General features: G+C 53.4%; 1 protein-coding gene across 11 annotated transcripts in view; it reads right to left on the minus strand.

Moving 5' to 3' along the window:
• CACNA1C (calcium voltage-gated channel subunit alpha1 C) overlaps nucleotides 1-10,397 on the minus strand; it is a 462,295-nt gene extending 451,898 nt beyond the window's left edge. For 10 of the 11 annotated variants that reach the window (XM_049694801.1, XM_012539283.3, XM_012539278.3 and 7 more), the window contains exon 1: nucleotides 9,717-10,396. In XM_049694801.1, the coding sequence (XP_049550758.1) occupies nucleotides 9,717-9,765 (49 nt within the window). In that variant the 5' untranslated portion in view covers nucleotides 9,766-10,396. Of the gene's footprint in view, nucleotides 1-9,716 lie in introns of all 11 variants that reach the window. The other variant, XM_012539272.3, reaches the window with a different exon arrangement.
• Nucleotides 10,398-23,855: the final 13,458 nt, after the last annotated feature.

The following is a 23,855-nucleotide window of genomic DNA, read 5'->3' on the forward strand; positions in this document are numbered from 1 at the left end:
TTCTACTGGGGGAGGAGCCACACAAGGAAATGGGCTCTTCTAACCAAAAAGCCGTAATTCAGACCCAGCAATTCCACTCCTGGGTCTATACCCTACAGAATTGAAAAGAGGAACTCAGATACTCGGACTAACTAACCAACCTCACGTGCTTCCTTTTAACTGCATCATTTATCACGTGGACCATTTGTCAGGGGAACTGCAGCATTATCCACAGTAGCAAAAGGTGGAAACAGCCCAAGTGGCCATCAACTGACAAATGGATAAGCACGATGTGGTCAGTTCGTACAGTGGAATATTATTCAGCCATGAAAAGGCATGAAGTTCTGCCACCCATGATACAATGTGGACGAGCCCTGAAAACACCATGCAAGTGAAATCAGCCAGACACAAAAGGACAAACATTGTGTGATGCACCTTATATGAAATATCTAGAATAGGCAAATTCGTAGAAACAGAAAGTAGACTAGATGTTACCAGAGGCTGAGGAGAGGGAGGAATGGGGAGTTGTTACTCAGAGGTTACAGAGTTTCTGTTTGGAGTGAAGAAAGGGTTTTAGAAGTAGCCTGGCAATGGTTGTAGAACACTGTGAATGTAATTCATGCCACTGAACTGTGTACTTAAGAATGGTTAAAATTGAAAATTTTGTTTTATATATTTCATAATAAAAGAAATTTTAAAGGTCATAATTCACATCTTCAACTACCAGTAGATGTGACTGATAGACTTAGCTTTGCTGAGATAGTTAAAAGAAATAAATCTTAAAATCACTTTTCATGTCACTGAAAGAAAGTGCTTGACCTCAGCTCCGAACGACACCCAGGTCCCTAACTAACCTCACGTGCTGCCTTTTAGCTGCAACATTTATCACGCGGATCATTTATCAGGTGAACTGTCACAAAAGACCTAGATCTGAACGCAGGGAATGCGCTGCCCTCAGTGAGACGACACAGGTGAGCCCCAGTGACCAAATTAACATCAATTCGGTTACTGTCAGGGACGCACGAGGATCCACAGTCACTCAGGGTTACAGGGGTCGGAGCGGGTATGGGGAGCGGCTGCCAGTGGGCGCGGGCTTTCTCTTCGGGATGATGAAAATATGCACGAACTGGACAGTGGTGATGGTTGCACAGCCCTGTGAAAATACTCAACTTCATTGGACTGTACACTTTAAAGGCATGTGAAGTGTATCTTTTACAGTAAGTGAACTATATCTCCACCAAGATGTCCTTTAAAAATCGATAAATGCATAACGCATGCAGTCAGGGTGCGCAGCCTGCAAGGACGGGCCCCGAGCTCATGAGAACCTCGTTGGAGAATGGAGGGCCTTACTTCCAGGAGGGAGTTACTGGGAAGACGTTCCAAGAACGTGGTGAAGCGAGGCCCCGCCACGAAGCGGTCATCTCAAAGCCAAGGCTGGACAGATGGAGGTCCCCACTGGGATCTGAGGACCAAGCAGGGTCCAGGCAGGAACCTCAGGAACAAATGCACAGCTAGAGGAGGAGGTGGGAGGCGAGGCGTGTGGGGTGACCACAGGGCAGAAGCAGCGTTCCGCTACTTGTCCACCACAGTGACCAGCAGAAGCCGAAGCTTTCACAGAGCAAATCCAAGCCAGGCTCCGCCAGGCTGGCTCAAGGTCATCTTTCCTCAGCCCCACGTGGAGAGAGAAGCGAGACAGCACATGCTTGGGAAGTCCCACAGACCTGAACTTAATTCCCGGCTCCAACAGCGTCTGGATGACCTTGGCCACGTTACTCAAGACCACGGGTCCTTGGTTTCCTCATCTGAAACATGTCATTAATACCCACCCGTAGGACGGGCGTAGGACGCAATGCTGGACACGCTGACATCCGGTACGTGGCAGCTACTGCCTCTGCCCCGTCTACAAATACAAAACGATGGACGCTGCCCTGCAGTACAGATTATTTTTAAAATAAAAATAAAAACGTGGTCGGCCCCGTAGGTCACAGGCCCAGAGGCTGGGAGGCGGGTGTCGAGGGGAGCAAGGTGCAAACTGAAACACACGTTTCCCAGCACGCTTTTTGTTTTGTTTTGTTTTGTTTTTGCGGTACGCGGGCCTCTCACTGTTGTGGCCTCTCCCATCGCGGAGCACAGGCTCCAGACGCGCAGGCTCAGCGGCCATGGCTCACGGGCCCAGCCGCTCCGCGGCATGTGGGATCTTCCCAGACTGGCGCACGAACCCACGTCCCCTGCATCGGCAGGCGGACTCCCAACCACTGCACCACCAGGGAAGCCCTCCCAGCACGCTTTTTGACGATGAGATTGTTTTTGCTTCAGGAAACTAAAGGCTAGTCTGTCACTTAAGGTGTGAAATTAAAGCCCTTTCCTATTTTGCTTGGTGTCTTAAGATGCCGGATGGAGCTGCTCCCTCCCGTTACCTACAGACTACCAGCACTTTTGCTGTGTACCTTTAAAAAGTAGTTTATTTTCCAAAGCCAAGGTTTACATTTGAAGCAAAGTTCTATTTGCCAGGCAGCCTGTCCTCCCGTACCGAGGCGTGACGTTTAGGTTTGGGGAATTCATGTTGGAAAGTGAGGACAGACCGAGTGGCCCGCCAGGCTGCGTCCTGCTCTCAGTGGCCCTATCTTCGCATGTTTGGACCAGCAGAGGACTTCTGGCCAGTTCAGAAGGCAGAACCCCGGGCCTCAGGCTGCAGGCGGGGACCACGTGCCAAGGCCGTAAGGAAGCCCTGCCTCCCGGGGTCCTGACCCTCAGGCTGGTCCCACAGTCCTGGGACCCCGCTGACTCAAGAAGAGCTCAGAAGAGCTGCCACCATGCAGTGATTTACACTCGCCCTCCCATGCGGAGCCTCGCGGCCGCCCTGCAAAGCCAAAGCCGGCGGGCTAAGGATCACTGTCTCCATTCTACCGATGAAAAGCAGGAGACCTGACTCCTTCGAAACGCTCAGAGAGAGAGTCAAAGACTGCGACCCAAGTCATCTTCTAGGTGTGGCCTTATTTACTTTTCTTTCTTTCTTTTTTTTTTCTTTACTTTTGCTAACTAACACCTTTGAAAGGTTTTAGCCCAACATGGCTTATTTTGGAAGGAGAAAAATATATAAATGACTGAACATGACACAATGGTTACAAAGTAAATAGAGCTTAATTGAGTAATCAAGTCAACATTTCTCAACATTTCTGCCCACAGGCAATACGGGGAAGAACATTCGTTTACTGTCTGGATTTTGGCTTGCTTCTCTAAAAGACAGGAGACAAGATTATTTTATTTTCCCTTCAGCTAGTTTCCAGCGGGCAGCGCCACGCGTAGCCGAGTGTATTAAAAGAAACCCCTCTTGGCAAATGGGCAGCTTGAATATTTCATGAAATTGTGGCAACACTGTGTTCTGCGATGGTGGCTTCCTCCAGGGATCTCAGAGGCTACACCTCCGAGAGTGAGTTGGGCGCAGGTCCTGTCTTAAAGCTAGAGACCAGGTCAGCCTCACAGGCCTTCCGGTCTCTGGGAGCATCAGGTCAGATGCCAAAGGCTTGGGGATGGTGGGAACGTCGGAAGGAGGCCCCAGATGATCCCTTTCCCATGCCGAATTTAGACCTCTCCTTACCTAAATATGTCCCGGGAAGAGGAGGGGTCCTAGGGGACCAGCCCAGACAAGGGAGCAGGGGAGCCTTTGTTCCCACACCTTGGTAGACTCGGGGGCAGCCTGGCCTCTGGCCGCGGCAGCCTGACCGCCCCGGGCTTTCTACCTGTTCTACCTGCAGTTCACCTGCACGTCCACCCGCCCTGTGGTTTCTATGCAAAGTCTGCCGGTCCACAAACAGCCCCCAACCCCTCCCCAAGGCAGCCCGACAGCCCAGCCTGGCCTCTCCCTCAGGGGCCGAAATGAGCCCTGACTGGGGCAGAAAGGAAGTGAGCAAATAAAAAGGCCTGGAGGCACGTCCGTTCGCAGACAGAACAGTGATCTGAGTTTTGCAGGGGTTTCCTGTGGACACGTATGAACCTTTACCCTGTTGTCTAAGATGACTCTTCAATCCTCCCAGTGAGAGGCAGCCCCCAGCTCTGTTTCCAAACCTAATACCTCAGACATGACTTCAGCCAGAACAAAGGCAGCGTCGGCAGAGGAGGCCGGCGGAGAGGGTAAGAGGGTTACCAGGCAAAGGCTACCCAGAAACACCGGTCGATGCGTTCAGAGCACCAGCGTGCACCACGCACGTCAAGAGGTGGCAGGAGGGCGGAGAACCGAGGCCGGGTTCCAGTCCCGCCCCTCCTGGGTGACCCTGCAGGAGCCTGTCTTCTCAACTGGAAACGGAGTTTGTTCCTCAGGTTCCTTTGCCCATAAAACCTCCTGATCCTAGAGAGTAAATTCCCGAAGAGACGCATTTACTCTAGGTCTGCCTGACAACCCTTCAGAGAACATGAGTGTGGAACCGCCCCCTCTTTGCCCCGTCTCTCTCTCTCTCTCTCTCTCTCTCTCTCACACACACACACACACACACACACACACACACGCACAGCACCTGAGCACCACGGTGAAGCGGCCGTGCGGTGGCGGCCTGGCTGGGGCCTGGGGGAAGGGACCACGGGATTTCGAGCTCTGGCCGGTTAGCCCCCTCTGCCTCACCTCTGCCCAATGCCAAATCCCCAGCATCTCCGGGGAAGTGAGGGCCTATTTTCAACCTCTGTTTCCCTCCTGACCTGCGGGCCCAAACTGCCCTCCTCTGTCCCGTGGATCCCCACTTAGATTAACTCAGTTCCACAAGTAGCGGCTGTGTGCCCCACGCTCCCCCAGATACCCCAGGGAGCTGGGTCTCCTCCTGCGGCCCCTGAGGCCCGCTCACAGCTGTGCCTCCCGGGTCCCCTGCCCACGGCAAGGAGGCAGCGAGGCCCCCGGGGCCCCAGGTCAAGGCCTGGCCTTAAGCAATGGGCACCCCATCTGGGACCCGAGCCACACACACACAGGAGTCACGTCAGCCCCCATTCTGCGTCCCCCCCAGGGATGCGGGGTAGTCCCTGCGTCCCGGCTCCGAAACAGCGCTGAAGGCCCTCCGTTTTCCCAGGGGCGTCCTGTCATTTTTACTTGTTTTGTACAGTACCTAACCTTGAGGTTCATGTAAACAGGTGTTTACTAAATTATTTTAATAATGACAGCCATGGCTGGCAGTGTTGTTTCATTATCAGAACGTTTAGCACTTATGTCGTCAAATATTCACCCCATGATATTTTGCACAATTCCCCGTGGCTTTTTTTTTTTTTTAAATCAGTCTTCTGCTCTCCTCTGCACAGCCCACCATCAACTTAGGCAACCGTGGGGACAGAACCTAGGAGGAGGCTAAATCAGTGCGATTACCTCGCTAAGTGCTGTAGTTGCTAAGTCTCCAGGTATTTCCCAAACAGTCCATCAGCTTTCTTTAGTCCACCCTGGAAAATAAAGTCATCTGCCGATTTCGAAAGCAGAGCGCAGATTCCAGAGTCCCCACGGGGACCAGCGGGATGCTACCGGCCGACTGGTCACCACCACATGGCAGACCCCAGCAGGAGGTTCCCAGGGACAGGATGAGGGTGCTCCAGCCACGCCCGCACATTCTCAGCTCCTCCACGGCCAGGGCTCTCGGACCCAGGAACTCGCTACAACAACCAAGAAAGCGGAGCGAAGAAAGGGATAGAAAAGAAACCCCCGGGAGCTGGAACACAGCACTGAAAGTTAGAACAAATCTCAGTTACTTCCTAACCCAGGTCTCGGGAGCTCTGCTGCCATTACCCAGCATGGGAGCAGCCAGATTCGTAAACAGCTGTGACGTGTACCCAGTTGTTGTTGTGTTTTTCCCCTAATAAAGTTAGGAAAATGTCTCCTTGCCTTTGAGCTGACAAGCTCTGCAACCCTACCGGCCAGGCTTTCCAGCTCCCACACTCCAGGTTGGCCCCAGGCTGGGCCTGGGACCCCCGGGCCCCTCTGGTTACCAAGCCCTGGTGAGAAAATTAATACGGGGAGGAAGTTAATATAGGGCGTAACGGGTTCAGGCAAGCAGGATGCGGCCTGTGCTGGAGATCAAGGCGAGGCTGCGGCAGGAGGGCGAAATCCAAAGTGGGTTCGTTACCGGAGAGAGGGTGAGAGGTCGGCGAGGGCGGGTCGTGCCGGGGGCCCCTGGTGTGCGCGCGGCGGGCACTCTGGTCCTCGGAGGCCTGCGCCCTGGGGCAGGCACGCAGACCGAGGCACAGCAGCAAGGAGTGCCCTGCGGAGCCTCGGCCCCCTTGCCCAGCCCCGCAGGTGCCCCTCCTGACTCCCAAGCCCTGGGGCGCCACCTCCTGGAAGAGGCAGAAAGCACACCCCCTCTGGTCTGGGGGCTGCATTCATCCGTCAAGCGTCAAGGCCCGCGCTAGGAGGTGCGGATGCAAAGACCCCCACCCAGGGGCCTCAGACCCCCACCCAGGACGTCCCTGCGTCTCCTTCTGCATCTGTCTTACACCCAGAAGAACCCACCTCGGGCAGTTTTAAATCACAGAGAAAACAGAAGGAAGAGTCCCAAGTCACCCCCGAGACTCAGGGGCCAACGGCTCACCATCTACTGTACCTGCAGCATCTACCTGTAGAGAACCGTTCACCCAAGGCGAGGCACCGACGTGCCACGGTGTCCGGGCTGCATCACCAGTATTCCTGTCTGCTACGCACCGGGTCCCCAAAGGGCTCTAGGCTCTTGTGCAATCTATTTAAAATAGCTTTTCCTTATTCAGTGTGTGTGTGTGCACATTTAAATACTGTTAGCATGTGCTCCATGGAAATAAGAAACAATTGATTCTTGTAATATATTCTATTGTATAGTACTCTGATAGCCTGGAAAGTATGTGAACAGTATTAGGAACAGTATCTGGAACCCCAAGAGCCCTGTTTCTCTGGGCTCCTCCATGCAGAACCCAAGAAGAAGCAGCTAATGTCGTGCCTTCTTCAACCTGTGCAAGCTGAGGTGCAGTAACAGCGCTCTCTGACCACCGATCATGACTATTATTACTTTACTATGATGATAATAACCGTTCTGCTGCATCGCTAAGCAGTGCTCTGAAAAGAAAAGCACAACGTGTCTTCCACTCCCAGAACGCGCTTCCCCCTCTGCCTTGTCTCCAGCAGATAAGGGACGTTCTGATGTTTTATTTGTTAAATGGTTGACTATTAAGAAACTCATTTGCTAGCTGGAGGCTGCAATGGAAAATCAGCCCCGAAAAGCGGGAGGCTGGTGTGGGACCAGAGCAGATGGGGTGCTGGAGGTGAGGGGAGGCTCACGAGCCCCTCGCTGCCTGAACCCAGGGTGGGGGGCCAGCCCTCAGGGAACCTGCGGGTTGTTCCAACGTGCTGACCCCCGTGTCCACACCCCGACCCCCAACACACACACACACACACACACACACACACACACACACACACACCACTGCAAAACTGGGGCAAAAGGCCTTGCATTGAGCTACTCGAGTCTGTCGGGAAGAGGAAGATGTAACCCCCGCCCCGGACAACTTCTCCAGCCTTGCACTCCGCCGTCACCACCCGGCGCAATGCTCCCTCTTCCCTCTCTGCTCCTGAAACCCTACCCCTGGGTACGTTTCATCGCCCCATTAGTTATGAAGCCACAGCAACCCCTTTCCGGCAGACGTCCCTGCTTCTCCAGGTCTGCCCACCCACCTCCGTCACCCTCCTCCCCTCCTGCCCCAGGAAGACCCAGCCATGCCAACGACAGGGCGCGGGGAGGTGGAGGGGAGGCCGGGGTCCTGGGGCTCTTACACCTGAGAACCGCATCCGGGAAAGGAGGCAAAACTGCTCTGTGAATTATATAATCACTGCGGCTTCAAGGGAGAGAAATGGGATCCAGGTTGCCATAGTGTTTGTGGCGTGTGGCTGGGAAGGCGGCGCCCGGCCACGCTCCCTACTGCCGGCCCCTCCATCTTCCCCACAGACCTCGCGGGGCCGCGGCTCCTACTCTGAGTGTCTGCTCCCTGCACACGGGTGGGGGGGCGCGCTGGGGCACCAAGGGGCAGAAGGAAGGAAGGAAAGGGCCAGAAGGGGTTTGTCCTGCACGGGGAAGAGGCCTTGCGAACGGTTCAGGATTTGCTGAGGATTACCACCACGTGAATAATAATCATGACCACAGGCCACTGCCATTGTCAGGGACAGCGAGGACGTGGCCACTGGGCTCTCCCCCTCAAGGCCGCCTGGACTGAGCTGGGAGCCTGGAGGGGAGAAAGTCATCCCTGCTGTTCACAAACATCACCCTTTCTTTTGTGTCCCTCCTGGCCTCCCTCCGAATCCATCCACGACTCCATCAGGAAGGGGACAGGGGAACAGGTAGGGGTGGGGCACGGGCTAGAGAAATCCAGGGACAGAGCTTCCCTCGTGACCCCAAAGCCCTGGCTCACCCTAGAACCCACGACCCTTGACACAATCCTTCCACCAAAAGAGGCCCAAATTCCCCCACTGCTGCCCAAGCTGGAGATGAGTTTCAGGTTGGACGGAGACCAGGGAAGCTGCTTGGCAGCCTCTGGCTCTAAAGGGTGGGGGCTCTGCCCGCTAGCGGTGGGGCTGGGGGCCTAGGGAGGGAGGAGGCTGGAAAGGAGAGGGAGGGATGGAGACAACCCCTCCACCAGGCTGTCCTCAGAGAAGCCCTTGATATGCCCAGGAAGTAGCAGGACCAACAGCGACAGGTATGGAGAAGGAAGAGATTGGAAGGAAGAGTGTAAACAGGGAGGCTTGGGAAACGGGGAGACAAGAGAGCCTGCACCCAGAGGCAGAGGAAGCCACGGGGAAGGCAGAGACGGAGCTGGAGGCGGCCACACTCCAGCAAAACCGTCCCTCTCTGCTCCATCATAATCTTAATTGCCGAGCAGTGCCAAAAAATAATAACTTGTTAATACGGGCGGCGGGGGTGGGGGGGCGGTGAGGGAGAAAGTTTCCAGGAAGTGGGGAGTTGCCTGAAAGCCTTTCCCTCTTTCAGGGGGAGCTGCTGACACTTGATGCCAAGGATGGAGATACTGGGAAAACACTGGGCGACAGTGTGCAGCCGCGTGAGCTCGGCACACCCTTTTATTATTGCCTTAAAACATGAAAAAGCAGAGCCCACACACCGCCCGAATTCTAAACGCTGACATCCTCAGGTGCTAGCCCACATGTGGGTGCGAATAAGAACACACGGGGCGTAGGCGCGCGGGGGTCAGCGGCCGCAAAGAGGTGGGTGGGTGTAGGTGAGCCGGAGAAGAGGGACACAGGGAGAGAGAGAAAGAGAGAGATGGGGGGGGGGGGCGGCGGTCCACAGGGAGAGGGAGAGAGAGAGAGAGGGGAAGGGAGGGGCGCCAAGACTCGAAGCCGCCCCCTTGGAGCGCGCTGCCCGGGCGGGGGCGCCGGCCGGCCTGGTGCGGGGCGCGCGCGCGCACTCCCAGCCGCGCCCGGGCGAGGCGAGGACCCCGGCCCACCGGGCTGGGGCGTCGCCGGCCGGGTAGTCGGGCTCTCCCGGCGAGCGCGAGCCAGCGAGGCCGGAGGAGACACTTGGGAACTTTTCCCCTCGCCCGGAATTCTCCGGACGCGCGGCTCGGGGGCCGCGGGCGCGGGCGGGGGAGGGGTGGGGATTTTCCGCTCGGGCTCCGCGCGGTTCGGCCAGGGTCTCGCGGGCCCCCGGCCGCTGAGGGAGAAGGACGCGCGGCGGGGACCGGCCGGGGCCGCGGGGCGCGCGGGCGAGGCCGGCGGGCGCGGCGGCGGGGTCCAGCCTTACCTTGGTGGTTTTCCTCCGGAATGTACATCCTCGTGTTTTCATTGACCATGGACCAAGAATTGTTTGAAAAGGAGAAGCCACAAAGAGGAAGAAATGTCAAACACGCCCGAGCGGGTCTGCACTAATCCCTGCTCCGAGGCCGGCGGCTTTCGTGCAAAATTCGAGGAAGCCGTGGATCTGCAGTCGCTCTTCTGCCCTTCTGATGATTACCTGATTCCCATTATTGCATCAAACACCAAAAACTGATCCTTTCCACTACTGCCTCCTTCAGTGAAATTGTAATGCATCCTCAGCACATCCGGGCCCCTTCCAAGAATTCAGCGCCGCACCTCTGGCGGCCACAGCATTTGAAAAAATAAATGGGAAGGCAGAGCGAGAGGAGGCGGAAGGGGAGAGGGGAGCGCGGACCCCAGGGCGGGAGAGGCCCGCCGGCCGCCGGCCTGAACCGTCTCCGCCCGCTCTCGGCGCGTCCTCCCCGGCCCTGCTCCGCTTTCCTCTGCCCGAAGGTCCGACAAGTCCCGAGGGCGAGGAGGCAGGAAGGCGCCGCCGCTCCGGGCCGCGCCGCGCGCCGCTCTGGCAGGAGCTGTTTCTGCAGAGGCGGCGAGAGGGAGCCGCCGGCAGGAGCGCGAAGCGCGGCGCTCACCCCGCGGCCCGCCGCCCCGCCCGCCCGGCGCGCCCCAGGCGGACGCTCTGAACGCTTCCAGATGTGGCGGCGGCGCGCGGGGCCGGGCGCACGGCGCGGGGCGCACGGCGCGGGGCGCGCGGCGCCGACTCGAGCCCGGCCCGAGACCCCGCTCGCCCCGCCGCCCGCGCCTCGGCCCGCGTGCCGCCCGGACACACCCCTCGCGCCCCGCCCCGGCCCCCGCGTCCTGCGCGGCCCCCTCGGCGGCGAGGCCTCTGGCGCGCAACTCCAGGAGGGGGGGGCCATCTGCCCACCTAGAGTCTCTGCGGATCGAGCCACTGCGCGAAACAGCAAAAGGAGCCGCGGCGCCACGGCTCTGTTTGGTGGATTACGACCAGGGCGGTTGCACGAGTGGCGTGGATGCGGAGAGACGGGGGCAGAGAGAGAGGGCCCGAGAGGCGGAGCCTCCTGGCGAGGCAGCGGTGCCTAGATGTCTGAGCAGACTAATAGACCCGGGTTTTCTTAATTCCTCCGAGGCCGCCGAGCACGTGTGCTACCAGGATATCCTCACCTTCTCCTCTTAATTATTTCTGCCACTCCGGCGGGAATCTGTTGAGCGCCTGTCCTTCCCGGAGCAGCAAACCTTCCTCCCAGTCACTCAGGCAGCCACTGAAGGTCCATGGCACCCCCTGCAGGTCCGGGCTCCTGAGAGCGGGGCTGCCTGAGCCCTGGCAGGGGTGCCTACAGCTCCCTCTTGGGAAAACGCCCCCCTTCCTACCCTCAGACCACCCCCCCTCCCCATCCGCACTCCTCCTCGGGGGAGCCCATCCAGCTCGGTGTGTCCAGCCCAGACCTCTCTTCCTGATCGCCAGGCTACCCAGCGCTCTCGGTCTCTGCTCGGAGGCGGTCGGACATCTCAAACCTAACGTTTCCAAACGCCGAACTCCCTATTCTCTGTGCCAAACCTGCTCCTCAGCAGCTCCCCATCTCAGCGGATGGGCCCAAAACCTGGAGTCGTTCTTGACTCCTTTCTCTCTCATCCTCTCATCTGGTCCTTCGGGAAATCCTGACGAATCGTGCATGTGACCACTTCTCAGTTCCCCTGTTGCTACCCCGAGGTCTGAGCCGACGTGGTCCCTCACCTGAGTTCCCGCAGAGACTGCTGCCCGCGTCTACCCTCCCTCCCCTACTTTGGTATCTTCTCAATATGGCATCTAAAGGGACCTGTCCCAGCACTGCACTGCGCAAACCCCCCAGAGGTCCCCAGTTCACTTAGTAAAAGCCAGGTCCTCAGAGCAGCCTCCAGGGACCCACAGAAACAGCGGGTACAGCTGCTCTTATGGCCTCCCCTACTGGTCTCCCACTGCCCCAGCCTCACTAGCTCCTAGCAGTACCCCAGACTCTCCAGGAACACCTCTCCCTCTCTCTCTCTCTCACACACACACACACCCCTGGAGCCCTTTGCTCTAGCTGTCCCTACTGCCTGCAGCCCTCTCCTCAGCTACCCACCTGATGAACCCCTCACTTTCTTCAAGACTGCGCAAATCTCACTTTCTCAGCGAGGTTCACCCTGACCACCGACCGTACTTAGTACATTCAGACCTCAGTATCCGCGGGTTGCGAAGCCGTGGATGCAGAACCGCGGATACAGAACCGCGAGTTGCGGGGTGGGTGGACCAAACGACACTATTTTGTAACAGGGACTTGAGAGCCCACGGACTTTGATATATGCGGAGGGCCTGGAACGACCCCCCCAACCAGCCCCTCCAGCGCTCTCAATCTCCCCTTCCGCTACTTTTTAATCGGTGTTTAATCCCTGTCTAACATGCTGTACGGTCTACTTATTCATTCATTGCATTGTTTAGTGTCTGTATTCCCCACTAAGATGTAAATCTCAAGTGTATAGAACAATGTCTGGCAGAGGGTAGTTAATAAATATGTGTGGAATGAGTGTGTGAGTACCTGAGATCCCACCAGTTCTGCATCAAAATGCCTCCATCGGCACCCTCGTGCATGTCTGAAACCTCACCGCTCCAGCCCCATTCCTTTGGCCAAGGGTTTGGGCCCCAGCTTAAAATGCAAAGGCCCCTGTGAGACGCATTAGGCTTTATCCGTTATCTTCATTCTACTATGAACAGTGGTCTAGAGAAATCTGGCCTCTTTACCATTCTGGTGTGTTCATCCTCAATTTTCAAGCTAAGAGAGAAAATCAGAAACGACAGAAATCCAAATATCGCTTGCATTTAGCTTTAGGGTGCATCATAGGCCTGTGTCTCAGAGACCCGTGCACCTGTTTGTTTAAACTAATATTAAAATCAGTTTGCCCCCCTTTACACACTGCACTACAGGAATAATAACAGTAGCTGACGCTGCTGAGTGCGCTGGGCTGTGATAGGTGTTTTACCCCGTTATCTCCCTTAGTCCTCAATACAAGGGTAAGGCTGGTATTACTGTTGTGATCACTATCCCCGTTTTACAGATGTGGAAACTGAGACTTAGAAATTTTACGTGTCCAGAGTCATCCAGCTGGTAGACTGCGGAGCCTGGACTTAGCCCAGGAGGGTCTGACTCCAAACACGTGTTGGTACCATGATCCTCTGCTCAAAGGGGTGACCGAGGGTCAGCTGGGGCAGGGCAGGGGACCGAGCAGTTTAAAGTGACAGTAAAATGATTGCAAAGTGTGACCCAGGGAATTCACAGGGAGCCCGGTAACTGAGAGCGGGTGCCCTGTGTCAGGGGCACAGATGGGATTTGCAGCCAGGCTTTTCTCAGGGTAGGCACTGTGTAAATCTAGCAAGTCAATATTACCTTCATGCCTCTCTAGCTTCGTTTTTCACTTCTCTTTCCAGCTGTGAAACGTGTTCTTTCCCTTCCAGAGAAAGGTACTTCCAAAATATTTGGTCTTGCAATGAGCACCCATATCTCAGCTTCCAACTTTGGAACACAGCCTTCAGTGCTCCCTTTCCAGGGAACAGATTCTCAACGTGACAAACGGAAACCATCCTGAATTCCGAGTGGGGGTTTGGGAGATGGTGGGAGCCGAGAAGGGGGCTCTTTCTATCTTTCGTGGCGTGATTTGACTCTCTGGTGAAGGCGCTCTCCCCTCTGCCCTCCCTGGCCGCTGTGTGTGTGCACTCTTCCCGCGTGGTGTGTGCTGTAATGTCTGGATACAGATGTGCCTTTTCTCCGCCCCCCTTTCCGCTACATCTTAAATGTCTTCAGAGAGAGAACTGTGTTCATTTTTCTTTGTGCAAAGCATAATGCTTGGTATATAGGGACACTCACTGTATGTTGAGTGCCTGATTCACTCTGGAAAAGATTCCTTAAATGACCACAAATATATCCTTTGGAAGCAATTAAGAGGGTAATGAATTTGTTAATTACAGTTCATTTGTAAGAGTGAGAAACTTGGAAACAATCTAAATGTCCAACAGAAAAGGTTGGTTAAATGATAACAGTAAGAGATTATTACAGCAGCCACTATGGAAAATAGTATGGAGTTTCCTTAAAAAACTAAGCATAGAGTTACCATATAATCCAGCCATCCGACTCCTGGGCGTGTATCCAGAGAACTCTAATTCGAAAAGATACCTGCACCCCAGCGTTCATAGCAGCACTATTCACGATAGTCAAGACAGGCAAGCAACCTAAATGTCCATTGACAGATGAACGGATAAAGAAGATGTGGTACATGTATACAGTGTATACAATGGAATATCCCACCGCCACCCCTCCCCCACTTTCCCCGCTTGGATGTTCTGTTCTGATTGTAGATTCTAGGGCTCTGTTAGAGGGACACCCTTGGGTCAACCTACAGCAGTCTCTTCCCCGTATCAAATCTACAGGAATAGTAATACAGGCCACGCAGACAGGAGTCATTCCAAATATTTACATTCTCAGGAAGAAAACCCAAATGCCCTCTGACTGACTCCACCTTGGTACCAGACCTGGCTTAGTCACTCCATCTTCTGAGCTGTGGAAAGGCAATTTTCCAAGACCCGGGGGTAGAGAATTTATCACTAGTCATCACCACCCTCACAGTGAGTTCAGTGCCCCATAATACAACTGGATACCAACTCAGGCAAAGCCAAGACCAGGGGCTTATGCAAAAGGGGTGCCTCCTGAGAGGTGACCGTCATTAGCCTGCCAAATGATTTCCGTTCAACAGCCATGTGGAGCTGTTGAATGGAAGGACACTCCCAGCCATCTCTTCATACTGCCCTGCAGGGCGAGCTCTGCCCCTGGAGAGGCCTTAGGTCAAGGTCATACCTGAAGACAAGCGTCATTCCTTCAAAGTTTACCAGTTTCGCCATATTCCGTTTCAGATTCAAATTTTCTGCCCTTCTCGTGTTCCGCCCTGTTTCTGTAATCACTGTGCGCAGTGAATATAACCTCATTATTTTATTATTAGTCACCAAACCTTGGGAATCACTTTTTTCCAAACTGACTAACGCTGCTTATAAAGTGACACCTAAATAAACTTCTACTACAGTTTAGTTCCGAGAACATTCTGTTTGGCCACATGGAAGCATTCACGTCTCACCTGTATTTGGACACACTATTGGGCTGGTTCTGACCAGTGACACGTGAGGAGAGTGATGTGTGTCGCTTTCAGGTGGAGATACGAGAGGCCTTTTCTCTCTTCTGCCACCAAGTCCAGACGGAGCAGCTACAAGATAAAGGAGGATCTGTCGGCCGGGATCCCAGAGTGGCTTTGTGAAGCAGAGCTTCTCCCGTGGACCCCATCTGGACGTGTAGCACAAGCAAGAAATAAGCTTTTGTTATACTAAAGCCCCAAGAATTTGGAAGCCATTGCCAACGTATACCATCGCACATCCTGACTGACACACTGATGTAAGTCAGCAGCTCCGTGTGTGCCCCACATATGGTTAGCCATGCACCAGGTTCTGACTAGTTGAACTGGTTTCCATTCCAATCACCATAAAAATCAGTCAATGATTCTAATTCCTAAGAGGGAAGGTTGTAACCGTAAAGATCTTGTGGAGGAGGAATACTGAGAGCATTTATAATTTATGTAGAATACCATCGCTTTTGTTTGTTCTAGATAAATCAGTGACAGTATCCATTTCAACCTATTTTACAGACAAAATACTCCCAAACACATTTCCTTCCTTAAGTCTGCCGAAAGTACAGGTATATTTACGCCTATATTTTTTTATTCCTCTCTCAATATGTTTTCTTAAATTTATTTTTATTGGAGTACATTTGCTTTACAATGTTGTTAGTTTCTACTGTACAGCAAAGTGAATCAGCTATATGTATACATATATATACATCCTATGCCTATATTTATATTGAATAACTTATGAAAACTATTCTTATGTGGGTGAATCAGCGCAGGTTGACACTTTCCCAAATGGGCTCAGAAAATGTTTGGAGTAGTTTTGGGCATCTTCAAACTTGTACGAGGAACCCATGTGGTACCTGGAAGCGTTTTAATGAAATCAGTTTCCAGAGCCTCAAACTTCCTACGTACCCAATCTTAACACTGGCCTGAGGACAACCTGGGGCGGAAGTTGTCCATTCTCTTCTGACCCTTCACAGCCATCCGTCTCCCATGCTACAGAGGAGAGACATACCTGTCACACACACACCCATCCTTCCATGTCCATCTCCCTGTGATGTGAGTCCCTCCAGGCACCAAAGACGGAGGCATCTGAAACATTGGTGTCTAGAAAGCCTCCTTTAATCAGGGCCCACACCCCTCCAGCCATCTGTCTCTTTAAGAGATACACTTCTAACACCATTTAACTTTTATATTGATAATTACTTTTAAAGCTCATCTTGTAATTGTGTTGTTTTCTCAGTTGTACACTAATAATATTTTTAACGATAGTGGAACCCAGAAGAAATTGGTGGCACTGGGCCTTATAGTCACAGGAATTTTATTTTAATTTAAATATCAATTTATATCTCTTTTTGTGGCAGAGCAGTGTAATCGATGAAAGACTTTCAAGCATAAAAATATCTTGTATCGGGGTAAAACTTTATGGAGGGAATGGAATGGAACAATGTTTCCAAGGAGAAAAAGAAAGGATGCGAAATATTTGTTTTTTCAAAAAAGAGCTTTTATATATTTTTGAACAGATAATAGAAGGTTTCAAATAGCTTGGGTGTTTATATTTCATTGGAAACTTTTTAAAGAGTGATGCAACAATTTTATTTTACTTTAAACTGTCAAGATCTACAAAGCACCAGAAATTGCATCACTTACAGCCACTTAAACTTATGAAAATTTGGGGATGTCACTTGAGATGTATGATGAGGCATGTACTTTTTCAAAACTCTTTTTGGGGGCTATGCAAGCAAAGCGGTGTGGAGACTCCCGAATGGGCACAGCCCGAGGCCCTGGGAGGCCCCAGCCGGCCTCTGAGCCTGTATTTATATGGAATAAAGGCAGGCGACAGGTGACATGTGAACAGCCCTGGTTCCTGTTCTCACTCTGCCTTCCGTCCCCAACACGGCCTTGAAGGATTTGTCTCCCTTCCCAAGGTTTTTACCCTGAGCTCCTTGGAGAAAGAAATGCAGTGTCACGCGGTCACGTTATCCCAGAGGGTGCACAGCCCCGCAAACCCTCCCGGGGGGTCTTTGTGACCCCAGATTATTTGCATTTTACTCCATGACAGAATCGTTCCATTTGTAAGTATGGTTTTCATCAGTAAACGCCCTGGGACTTCGCTGCTTGTATTTACCCTTTTAATGACATGAGACTGAATTCCGTCAGCCTCAGAAGCCATTCTCTCCGTTCTGGACTCCAGTCGAGATTCATCGGGTGGATGTGAGTCTGCTGTGCTTTCGGTCACCGTCAAGGAGCCACAAGGGTTAGGTATCGGAACGAACTCTGGGTTCAAAGGCTGCTCCTGCCGAGCTGTGTGACGTTGGCCAAGCCTCTCATGGCCTGTGAGCCTCAGCTCTCTCAACCGCCAACTGGGAAACACCCCCAGGAGAGGGGTCTGCGCATAAGATGACGTGTTAGTATGAAAATGTGAGGTAAGTAGGAGTATAGACACAGCGGGGTATTTATCACCGGGAAGATGGGATTTTACAACATCTTTGACCATCGATAGCAGGACCCAGTGATCACGCCTGGTCCAACCTACACTTCATTAACCACAGTTCCAGCCCTTTTCTTTTTGTCTTTTTTCCCTCTTTGGAAAAAGAGAACAGTTGGCCTCCATCTCTTACATAAGAGCCTGTTATCTATTTGAACCAATTCTTCAGAAAGTCAAGAGCGCTTAGCATCTCCACGTCACCCGGCCTACACTAGACCTCGATAACCAAATCCTGCCAAATTTCTCAGGCAATAACATTTCAATAATTTTATCTAAGTAACCACTTTCTGCCTGGAAATTTCCCTTCAAACTCTGAACGCGAATCCTGGAGGGGCAGGAGTTGGATTAACTGAATTGTTTGCTGTCGAGTCCATGCATTTGGCTGAGGCCCCATCGAGGTGGGCTGCTCTTCAGAGGGCAGAGCAAGCTCCACTCCCAGGGGCTCGTCAGTGTTACTCCAGTGTGGGAAGTGTGGGGCTGAAGCATTTCCCATCATACAAAGACCTGCGCCGCTGTCAATACTTTTTAAAATGCCCGGATTATGAATGTTCTTTTTAAAAGAACAGAGTTTTACTGTCCAACCTCAAAAATCTGCCGGCTACCCTTCTCACGCTGAGGTCATGGGTCAGCCTCCACTGGGCAAGAATGCAGCACCTGGGCGGAGGGGCAAAAAGTTGAATGAAGACGGGATGACTTGAAAGAAAAACGTGGTGCTGCCATGCTTGCAACAAAGTGGCCACGCAGACAAATGGGTCTCTGCCATGCTCCGTCTCTTTGCCTAAACCTTTGCCTAAACCCATCTCCAGAAGCATCTCTCAACAGCTACAGGATGTTCCATGGAAACCCGAGGCCGGTAACCCCTGCCCCGACACAGGGATGCTCTCTGCTACCCGGAGGGCCCTATGGTCTGAGATCATCCCTCCTTTCTTCTCTCCTTCATCCTGGCTTCCAGCCCCCACCCTTGGCACCTGTCTGGCATCCTTCACTTCCTGTAAGTCTCAGCTCCATCGCATCCCAAAGCCTGCTCAGGGGGGTGAGACTCCCCTTCCTCTGCCCCCACAGAGCCTTGTAGCCACCTGTCTCGAATCACCAGTTATACTGCCTATTGTTTATTATTTGCTTATTTGGTCATTTCTTTACCTCCTGTCTCCTCAACTAGACTTTGAGCATCTCAAGGGCAAGAACCATGTTCTACTTGCCTTTAAATTTCCTTTCCCGAGGATAGTGTTTGGCTCCTAGTAAATGCTGAAGAAACATTTGCTAAATGAATGATGTCCTATCGTCCTGAAGGCAGTGAGAGGTTAATCCTCAGGAACCATTGCAGGCCTGTTGCAGGCTGGTAGAGGAGGTATTTCGGGACCAGGAGACCTGCCCTCCTTCCCCCAAACATTTCACAACAGTATGTACATGAAAGGCTGGCCTTGGTAGCTCGTGTTCCTAAAAGTGTTCCTCTCCGGTAGCTCCCCAGGGAGATTATTTTACAGAGAGGTCGCTTCCTCTGTTCTCACATCATTATGTAGTGGGCTACCTAGCTAAAAGGACCCTCTTCGGGGGGGGCTGAGACTCTTCGCGAGAGTTTTAGCTCTTATTTGTCTAGTAAGAGGCCTCTGTTATGTATAAGAGACTGTTGTTGCCCACAGACCATCACTCACAGCGTCTGCATTTTGCAATTTCCTACCTATACCAGCTGCGTTTACTTACCTAACATGTGTAATCCCTGCATTTGCCAGTGTCCCACCTGTAACACCTGATTTATCCACTTCTTCTCCCCAGCACCTGTCTTAAAAGCTCTTATGGACAAAATTCATGTTTAGGGATTTCACCTCTGAAAATACCTGAGCCCGGGACAGGCAGGGATTGGATCTCTGGGAGGCGACCTGAACGAGAGAAAAATCACATCCAGCAAGAAAAAGGAGAAACTCCACCCAGGCCAGGTCTGTTCCCACAATGACCAGAAAGGAAAAGGACACTTGAAGACCTGTGAGTGGTCTTCATGTGTCAGAACGCCAGCCCCTTTGAGCATGGGTCCAGCTATCTCCAGGAATAGTTCCGGAATCACATCTCAGCAGTCCTCTTCTCAGGGCTTCCCTGGGGGCACAGTGGTTGAGAATCCACCTGCCGATGCAGGGGACACGGGTTCAAGCCCTGGTCCGGGAAGATCCCACATACCGCGGAGCAACTAAGCCCGTGCACCACAACTACTGAGCCTGCGCTCTAGAGCCCGCGAGCCACAACTACTGAGCCCGTGAGCCACAACTACCGAAGCCCACGCGCCTAGAGCCCGTGCTCCGCAACAAGAGAAGCCACTGCAATGAGAAGCCCGCGCGCCGCAACGAAGAGTAGCCCCCGCTCGCTGCAACTAGCGAACGGAGACCCAACACAGCCAAACATTAATTAATTAATTGTTAAAAAAGCAATCCTCTTCTTTTACATTTCTTTGGCTTATGAAAAACCTTGCAAAACCCATTACTTATTTTTAAATCTGGACTCTGTGTCTTAAGCGGCCAAGAATTTCCAAACTTTTAACAAACAATTTCAAGAGTGAGCTGGGTCCCGAATACACTTTACCTCCCAGCTACCTCAGACAGCTGTCAGCAGACAGGGAGCCCAGTGCAGTGTCTGATGATCCAAGTCATAAGAGCAGGAGAAATTCTACAATCCCACGTTTACGTGCACAGAAGATTAAAATGCCTCGCGTGCCTGCCCAACAACGGATTCTTTATCTGTGTCTCCTTTTAAGAGCTTGAGGGGGGAAGGGTATCCCAGAGAAGGGCAGATCAGTCTGTCCCAGGATGGGATCCAGCCACTGGCTGAAGCTGTGTCCACAGGTGAGGCCGGACGCTGGGCGAGCTTGGCTGGTGGAACCCGGCCTCAGATGAGCTGCGTGGGCAACCGTCCTCGACAGCAAGGTGACTGATGCTGGCCTGGAGCGAGCTGGCTCCTGGGGACACGCAGGCCAAAGGCAGCAGACAAGAACGTGTTTAAAAAACTGGGAAATAAGCATACTTTGTCTTCAGCGTCCTCTCGCTTCTTGTGTGGAGACTTTGTCTCTGGTCCTGGCAAACTGCCGTCCTCAGGGTCCCGCATCCTTCAGAGCAAGGGGCTACTAGGACGGCTCCCTTCTCGGGTCACTACCGACTTCTGTGAAAATGCCTCGAGGTATTCCCCGCCCTGGGGCAACGGCCGGAGAGGTAGCGAAGGGTGGGGAGCCCCCCGCGCCAGGGCCCTCCTCTGGGTCGCCTTCTCGGCTGTCAGCAGCTGGAACCTGGGCCTGTCACTTCTCTGCAGTGACTCTGCAAAGTCCAGCTTTGAGTGGCCGCTCTTCCTCCACAGAAGAAGGGAAAGATGGTTTTCCAGGCTGGGTCTATGTGGCATCATTTCAAATTTCAGCTGCAAGCTTGCCACGTGACAAAGCGTGATTATTTCCACGGGGTACTGAACTGCCTGGGATACCTAGGCAGCACTTTTTAAATTTGAGAAGTCACAGCTTTTAGAGCTGGAGGAGTCCTTGGGAATCATGCCTAGCTCAACCCCCATGTTTACCAATAAAGGAAATAAACTCCAAGAAGAAGGGTGTCAAAATAGAGCAGATGATTCCCAAAGGCAGCAAAATTAGGACCAGAGCCCTCCCCTCACCCGAAGCAAAAGACCACTGCATCATCTACTGTCAGGAACGAGACTCAGGTCACAACCAAAGAGATTTAGATGCGGCCTAAAGGAGACCTTGCTGGCGACGGAGATGATTAAATACCAGAACAGACAGCCACAGGGATTGTGAAATCGTCCTCCTGGGAGATCTTTTAAAATAGGACAGTTAACCATCTGTCTGAAATGGTTTAAGTACAGCCCTGCCTCCGAGGCAGGAAAATAACGGATGACCCTCGTCACCGTCACATTTCGGGCTCTGTGATCACACCTGGACGAAGGTGCACCACGGGGACCCAGGTGGGTCTGAGTTGCCCCCCACTGGGAGTCAGATGCCGGAGCTGCCGAGAGGGTGGGAGATGCAGTGCTCCGGGTGGATGAGGGGGGACTGGGGCTACACAGCGGAGGCTTGTGCTGGAGCTTCTGGGGGAAGAAGGTGCTGCAAGAACCAGAGATGTCTATTTCCCGGGACCCTCCCTGGCCTCCGACCCCTCCTAACCCCCGGGCACTCCCTGCCACGCGAGTCCAGGGTTCTGCAGCCCACGCCAGCGGAACCAGGGGACCCCCGAGAAACGCAGGGCTACAGCAGCCTTGCTTTGTTTCCAAGTGGAAAAGCGTAATACCCCGGGGACAAAAGAGCAGTCTCCCCATTTCTTTTTAAATGCCCAGAATTACTCTGGACTCATGAAAATTCCAGTGGAAACGGTTCCCGTTCAGGACTTCCACCGGGAAGCTTTGCAGCAGCGGGAGCCTCCCGGCGGTGGGGGCTCACCCTGCCGGCGGGGCCAGGGCCGAGGGCGGACTCCGCCCTGTAGGGGCGCCCGGTCCTCCTGTGCCAGCGGGCGGCCTGGCACCTGCGCTGCACAACGGGGCTGCTAGAGCCTCGGGTCTGGGCCCCCAGGGCTCCCCCACGGGCCGTCTCCTCTGCCCGTTCTCCTCGCCAGCTCCTGAGTCTTTCCCCCTTTCCGCAAAGCTGCGTTGGGCATCTCTTAGCACCCTGCACCTTCCTAATTATTCCCACCTGTTCACACATCTCTGGGCCCTGCTGGTCTACAGACTCCTGGAAGACAGGGACTGCGGCCCTCACCACTGTGTCTCCAAGGCCTGGCACATAGCGAACACTCAGAAACATCCTTGTCGAATAAGTGAATGAATGAATGAATGAATGAGAAACCACGACCTCTAACGCACTGGAGGGCACCATTCGCCCTCGAGTGATTCCTAAGTGATCGGGTACCGGCCCCACGAGTTCCTTTGCCCTCCTCCCTGAGCTGTGTGCTGGGGTTACTGTGCATAGAGCAGTGAAGCAGGAAGGCTCACTGGGGTCGTCTGGTGGCCCCGGTGACGGTAGACGACCCCACTGCACCCTCACCCTTAGTGCCTCCGCCCCTGCCTGGAGACCTCGGGGGACAGGACACTCAGGCCCAGCTGGGTTGTTCCTTCCATCTCTGGACGACTCTGGCAGGGAGCGAGTTCTCCATTACGCTGAGTTCAGTCCCTTCCTTTGATGCCTTCCCTGTGGTTCTGACTCAGCTCCTAGCTTCACACGGAGGCCATGCACTCTCTTCCACGCTCCAGTGGGACACGGGAGACGGAATGTGGCCTTTGGACCTCGAAGGACTTGGAGGGGAGCCTTTCTTTGCCACTTGCTAAGTGTGAGTTTGGGCGAGTCACTGAACCTCTCCAGGCCTCAGTTTCCTCATCTGTATAATGGGAATAATGATCCCACCCCACGGGGGTGTTGTGGGGACTAAAGTGACTTAACATGTCTAAGACACAGCAGATATTCACGGCGTGATGCTTATTATTAAATAAATGTTCTAATGGAGATAATACATTTCAATTCCTCATCTCTGCTCCATGAATCTTTTCTTCTCCAGGCAGAAGCATGAGCTACCGTCGCCTCCTCTGGCATCCTCGTCTCCTTGCCCATCAGTGTTCCCCGCAAAAGGATTGAGCTGCCTCCCAGGGGGTGTGACTAGCTCGGCACAGCCAACACCACCTTCGCTTTGGACGCCGCGCTTCTGTTAATGGAGCCTAAGGTGCCGTTAGCGCCATTGTTGGCAGCTGCATCCGCTGTGGTTCCTGTTCCTCTGGTCTCCATAGTGAGATAGTTGCTGAAGGTCTGCCTTTGGGGGTGGTGGGGTGAGGACGAGCTGGGGATTGTTGCTGGGTTTTTCTCGTCTGTTTTAGTGTGAGATTGCCAGAGAACCTTTGCCCTCGGGATTATAGTAGGAGTCATATCCAAGGCCCTGAAGACAACGTCCTCCACCCCACGAGGACAGTGAAAGGCCCTGGGAGACATCTGGCACGGAAGAATGGGGGTGAGGCCGACTTTCCGGGAAAGAAGGTAGGGTTAGACTTTTGTGTTTTGAAGGCGTCAAAGCAGCCTGGGCGGGAGGGGTAAATTGGGAGATTGGGATTGACACAGACGCGCTACTATAGATGAAACAGATAACTGATAAGAACCTACTGCACAGCACAGGGAACTCTATTCCGTACTCTGTGATGACCTACATGGGAAAAGAATCTTTAAAAGAGTGTATATTTGCATACGTATAACTGATTCACTTTACTGTACAGCAGAAACTAACACAACATTGTAAGTCAACTATACTCCAAAAAAAATTAATTAAAAAAATAAAAACAACAAAAATAAAAGCACCTGGGTTTGGAGGAGAAAGAGGACCCGTGTTCCGGGTTCCTGAGCCCCATGCACCAGCCCAGGGAGGTCTGTGGCCCAGACAGAGCTGCACGTGCGCGGGGGCCAAGGACCGCTGGGCACAGGCATCGCGCGCC

The sequence above is a fragment of the Orcinus orca genome, chromosome 11 (assembly GCF_937001465.1).
Source record: "Orcinus orca chromosome 11, mOrcOrc1.1, whole genome shotgun sequence".
Classification (NCBI taxonomy): domain Eukaryota; kingdom Metazoa; phylum Chordata; class Mammalia; order Artiodactyla; family Delphinidae; genus Orcinus; species Orcinus orca.